This window comes from Leptosomus discolor, chromosome 13 (genome assembly GCF_034619465.1).
Source record: "Leptosomus discolor isolate bLepDis1 chromosome 13, bLepDis1.hap2, whole genome shotgun sequence".
NCBI lineage: Eukaryota > Metazoa > Chordata > Aves > Leptosomiformes > Leptosomidae > Leptosomus > Leptosomus discolor.
In genome coordinates, this window is record NC_141403.1 from 13,483,774 (window position 1) to 13,489,773 (window position 6,000).

The 6,000-nt window shown below is 49.7% G+C and overlaps 1 protein-coding gene across 5 annotated transcripts in view; it reads right to left on the minus strand.

Annotated features, from left to right (window-relative positions):
• Positions 1-5,719, minus strand: part of LOC104340930 (low-density lipoprotein receptor class A domain-containing protein 4) — a 75,980-nt gene extending 70,261 nt beyond the window's left edge. For 2 of the 5 annotated variants that reach the window (XM_086472617.1, XM_086472616.1), the window contains exons 1-2: positions 5,057-5,159; positions 1,916-2,070 (exon numbers count right to left, since the gene is read on the minus strand). In XM_086472617.1, the coding sequence (XP_086328743.1) occupies positions 1,916-2,070; positions 5,057-5,126 (225 nt within the window). In that variant the 5' untranslated portion in view covers positions 5,127-5,159. Of the gene's footprint in view, positions 1-1,915; positions 2,071-3,369; positions 4,190-5,056; positions 5,160-5,686 lie in introns of those variants that run through there. The other 3 variants (XM_086472618.1, XM_086472614.1, XM_086472615.1) reach the window with 3 other exon arrangements.
• Between the last annotated feature and the right edge of the window lie 281 nt (positions 5,720-6,000).

The following is a 6,000-nucleotide window of genomic DNA, read 5'->3' on the forward strand; positions in this document are numbered from 1 at the left end:
AGTGATGTCAAACCTACACCAGAGAGTTTTCAGAAGAAATCATAACCAGTCCTTGCCAACACACTGTCACTTCCCATGAAGTGCTCACTTGGTTACGATTATCATTAATTACAAAGGTGCCATCAAACTGAAACTGAGTCAGTGTTTTAAAAATCATTTCAGAGCAGTGCTGGATACTAAAGCAGCTCTCAAGTGCCCACTGTCAAATTGCACATCTTCACAGGAAGGTGACGTATCCTCCCTTGCTTCCAAGAGAAAAGGCACCACTGCCTCTGATAATACTAACGAACTATACAAAGGAAATAATTGGGTTACTTCACGCACCTGGCAGCTTACTGCAATTTTAGATGATTTGTGAAGATGAAAATGCATTTCCTTTATCTCAAATTATTTCATTTTAGGTACTTGTAGCAATTATAGCTAACGTTTTCCAGACAGAAGTGTGATTCTTGAATTACAGCATCCATTTCAAAGCAACACTCAAATTAATCTAGCCAATTTTTCCAGCCCTGAAGTCCACAACGTTAAGGTTTGACAAGTTCCAGTTTCACCTGTAACCAAATTAGGGTTAAATACTCCTGCGCTACCAAAGTGTGAGGGAATGAGGCAACCTCCCCTTGAGGGGGCAGCTCCTTTCCTCCCTGCAGAGCCTCCAAGGTAAGAGCTGTTCACCCCAGCAAAAGGGTGTGACTGGCTAAGCGAGAGCTTTGGGGACCCTGCACTCATCACATTTTACAGCTGCCTTTCAGGGGTGAGCTGCCAACTGCCAGGCTGGACCACGGCATCCCTGCCCAGGTACTTCCCTCGCTGATCTGGTTGAAATCTAACTGGTCAGCCTGGTCAGCCCCCTCAGGCCTCTTGACAAGACCTTGGAGCTCCCCAAGGCGCACAGAGAAGGAGGAAACACAGGACCGGGATGGAAAGAAAGGTGAGACTGTGGACTTACGACTGGTATATACCATTACAGGACCACACCTTCCAGTTACGGTTACAGACAACTTTCACACCAGCTGTGAAGCCAACGCTGTTGCCAGGAATTCAATGCATCAAACTGCTACCCTCACAAATGGCCCTTTGGCCATCGCAATCGAAGAGGCCAAGGGCACCACACTGAGAGGACATCCAAAAGCACATCAGAAAAAGGACCTCCCTGCAACACCAGAGGATACTACTGGCACTGCAGGCTTGAGTGGATGTCCCAAGGTCAGGGACACTCTGTGGTTAACCCTCACAAGGGGGCAGCACATCCCACCCAGCAAACTCCTGGCTGCCAAGGTAAGTTAAGTGCCCATTCACTGCTGGGTTGACGAGGGACAGCCTTTACAAGCCTCCACTGAGATTTGGTTTTAAGCCTTTGGCTCTGTAACAACACGTTAACCACTCCAGGTCCTTGGAGCAATAATTTTCCTAGTATTTTCTTGCTGTTTCGGCGAAACAAACATTACATTTTCCTGGGCTGCTACTGGACCAGTGTTTTGGATCCAGCAAACGGTTACTGCAGCTTCACAAAACTGTAATAGCAATAGAACTCTGGGATACTAGTAAATATATGGAAAGTCACGACGTGTATTTCACATCTTCATATCCCAGGTGATCTCCATTCATTCCCTCTCGACTCGCCTTCAAACTACAGCAGCAGCAAACAGGACATCACATCTGAACCTCCAAATGCAAAATGAAAATATGGTACATAAAACATAGCAGGGTCTAAAAATAAAGCCAGTATATCTTACATTTATGCTCCAATTTTCTTCTACTGACAAATACCACCTCAGCAAAAGACCTAAGAACCATAGGGAGTACTAACAGTGACATCAGAAGTTTTTCCAAGAGTTGCCTGGACTCCTCAGGAGGCCTCCCTGCAGACCCAGACAGCACAAGGAAAAGGAATTTAGTGCACGGGGCTCATACTCACCGTCTGCAAAGTTTCTTCCTGTCTTCTGCTTTGGCTCTGTCGGTTGATAAAGGAGCGTGTTGAGAGTTTGTAATGGTTCAACAAGCAGATGATCACTACCACCATAACAGTTATAACCACAATTATAATGATGATTTGAACAAACTCCAGTTCAGCTAAAACAAAAAAAGAGAAAAATATGTCAATCACACAGAGAATGTTATCCATCAAAACAATAACCTGAAAACCCTCCAGTATTTCATCAAGACTGATCTGGAGTAAGATGTTCACTGCTGTTCATTTCACAAAGTTTTGCAAAGAAAATAATTGTTCTAAGAAGTATAAAAATTATTCATTTTTTTGGCAGTGCCAGTCAATTGGTACGAATGGCTGCAGGTCAAAGCTAAGAAACTTCTCAGTGATCAGCCTCTGCAGCCTTCGCATGCAAATTCTTCAGCATAAACACCACAGACAAGCCTTTTGGATAATACAACAATTTCGCTGGGGGAAAAAAAAAACCCAGACACACACAGATACAAAACCCACCCTATTTTAATAGCCATCTGCAATCCCAATAGAGTCCAGAGGGCTCCATAAGCTTCGATGCAGAGGCCGTGGAATCAGGACACTATCTAGTAAACTAACCTTACGTTATTATTTTTTTTTAATCAGCCAAAAAGCACGGAAGCTACCTAAATCAAGTGGAAAATAAACTTTTTTCCCCATTGGATCTACAAGCAATGTCTTTTTCAATCACTTCTCTCCAACTAGAGTAAAATTAATTTTTCCATGACATTTCCATTCAGGTAAGAATCTAAAAAATGACCCGGTACTCTAAACCAAGGTATGTTCCACTACAGTTAAAAATGAAACCGAGGCCTCGGCTGTTGCAAGAGATACAATTACGACGAACTCCATCAGAGCCCGTCGTCTTATCTGAATCTCTGCCTGTACCACAAATATTAAGTATATTTAGAAATGAGTCACTCTTGAACCCTTTTGGCTATATTGGAGCAGCAAAGATGAGCAACATAAGGGGAGAAATTGCCCTTTGGAGTTACACAGTTGCTGATATTTCTATGGAAACTGCATTGCTCACAGGGGATGCTCTCATCTTGAAAGACAACCCCAGTTAATGGGAGGAGGTCTTGGTTGCTAGGCTGGTAGAAAAAAAGCAAAGCAGCAGCACAAGTTGCTCAGTTTTAGCACTTTCCAAAAACAGCACTACTTTTGGGCACCAAAACATGAATTTTGGGGAACCAATATTAAATTTCTGTTTTAAAAAGCCAATGAGGAAAGATAACAAAATACAAAAATAAAAAGACAAAGCAAGCATCAGAGAAAACACACTTTCCCCCCCCTTATCTTTCATTTGTAGTCATCCTCAGCCTTCTGCGTAACAGCGCTACGCTTATGCAAACACAACATGAAGCTGAGCTAGAAAAATGCTGTTCACACATAAAACCCAAAGCGACCTGCGGTGGGACTAAAGCAAACCCAAGGCTGTTTCATTATTCTAAGATCTCTTGCAAACAGGAGCTGCAAGTGCACTGGTGTCCAGTGGTGGCTGGTGCAGAGGTCCAGCTCTTTGCCATGAGCAGGCACGGGCACACCACCATCGAAGTGCTGAGGTTCCGTGATCATCTCACCTATTTAAGGCTAAGGAAAGAATAAAGGGCAACAATACATCTATCATTTAATTTCGCTTTGCTGTTAAGCATCATCCAGTCATCATTAGGCCACCAACGTTTTCAAAAAATTTGATTAGTCAGTGCTTTGCTCTGCTTTTGCTATCAATCCCATACGCAGCGCAGCAATCTGTTTTTTTTCCTCTCGAGTTATTTAAAGCTAATGATGTAAGCACCAAAAGATCAAAAAAGCAGGAAGCACAGAATTAATTAAAAAATAAACCCACCAAAACCATGTTTAAGTGGAAAGTCAGGTTTTCTTGGCTCATAAGCAAAGAATACAGACTTGACACTGTTGATAACTGCTGCAATTCACATTCTGCGGCTACTGAGGACTAGAGGGTTTCTTTACCCAAAACATTTTTTTTTTTGGGGTCCATGTAATACTTTAGACAGGAAATTGAGAGACTGCTGCTAAAGGGCAACATGCAAAACAAGCAATGTTGATTCAGGCTTTCCTAGAATGCAAAGATCACTGGAATGACATGTTACTTCTCTATCTGCCAAGGGCAGAGTCTTCCAAGTTTACCAAGGCCCAGCATTTCAGTGGCACGGGATGGCACCTCTCCTTTAAAAGTAAACGATTGGATCTGTGAGCATTTCCCTTGGGGGGGGGGGGAAATCATTTGGAAGCGTTTGACTAAAACATGGCCATACAATAAAGAAAATGAAAACTACAGCACACAGGATTTCCCAAGTCCAGCTTTACATCACAAACACTAAACCGCAACAAAACTACTGATGTTCAAGAGGATTTCCTCACTGGGAAGTGGAAGGCAAGGAAAGGGAAAGGTAATTTTTAATCTCTTCTTCCTCCTGCCTGGCCCTCCTGCTACTCATTAGACAGGAAAAGGCAAAGACACAAGAGCAGCAGCAGCCGCCTCTATATACCGGCACTGCTCAAGGCAATTTGGACAGCTTCTGAGGGTGCTGACACACACTAGGTCCCTCCAGCCCCCCTCGTCTCCTGCCCCACGCATGCCAGGCACCGAGGGCCCTTGCTACCGCAGCGCCACCTTCCTCCTGTCCACCGGTCCTATAAATTAACTACGAAAGAGACTGGAGAGAGCTTCGGGAAATTACATGTTTTTACCTTCCCAGATCTCTCTGTCACACTCGCATATACCTGCTTCTTTGCACACAGGAAATAATATTTATAGCGCGTTTTTTCCCAGGGGAATATTTTCCAAGGTACACGCACAACACGAAAGAGGCAGCTATCCAGTGTGTGCAAACACCTTCACAGAAGAGTATGAAGAAAGAGAAACCGTTTATAACCCTACCACCAGCCACCCAAGCGAAAGCGCCTGGACCGTACCCCTGCACCCTCCCGGGCAGCCCGGCTGCCCCAGGCCCGGAGAGCCCCCGCACCCGCGGCTCCGCAGGCTGCCGGCGGGGTTTCGCTCCGGTAAGGCGGGGGCCGAGCTCGCAGCAGCCCGAGCCGCGCAGACACACCGGACACGCACTCGGGTACCTCTTTCCAACAACAGGTCTTTTAACCGCGCATCCTTCACCGCTGTCCTGTTAAGCCGCTCACTGGACATGCTCGCCGCCGGCGGACGGGGGGCTCAAGCCGCTCCGCCAGCCCCCGCGGCGAGCACCGCATCACCCGCAGTCCCGGCCTCCATCCAGCGAGGGGACACCGCTCCTGGGGCTGCCCGCTCGGCCCTACGCGGGGACGGACCCGCAGCCTCCCGCCTCTCCGTCCGCCCGCCCGCCCCTCTCCCCAGCGCACCGGCAGGGCCCAGCCCCGGCGCTCCCACCACAGCTACCGAGGACCAGCGCGGCGGAGCGGGGCCAGCGGGCGGGCAGGGCCGGGCAGGGCCAGCCCCGGCCGCTCTCGGCCCGCCGTGCCCCCAGCCGCGCGTGTGCGCGCACGCACGGACCCACGGACACGAGAGACGCCTGTGGGCTCCCGCCGGCGGGGCGACGCCGGGCTTTGTCTGCGGCAAAACGGATTAAAAAAAGAATAATAAAAACATAAATTAAAAAAAAATTTAACCGGCGGGAGCAAAACCAGGACAGACCGAACCCCGCGGCGCCCCGCTGCTCCCCGGGCCCCGCCGCAGGGCCTGGCAGGGCAGGGGGAAGGAGCGTAGCTTACCCGCGCCGCCGCCCCGCCGCTCTTTAAGCCCGGCCCGGCCCGGCGGGCGCTCGGGGCGCCCCGGCTCTTCCGCCTGCCCCGGCCCGCCGCGCCTGCGCCGCTGCCACCGACCCCGCCCCCTCGCACGTGCCCGCGCCCCGCCCCGCCCCGTCGCCGGCAGCCCCAGCGCGGAGCCGCGGAGGGGGGGGGGGAGCGAGGCCCGCCGCAGGGTTGAACCGGCCGCGCTCCGCCTCCGCCCCGCTGCCGCCCGCCGGGAAGGGCACCGGCAGGAGAACGTCGCCCCCGGCCTCCTTCCCGCGCCGCAGGCGCAGCGA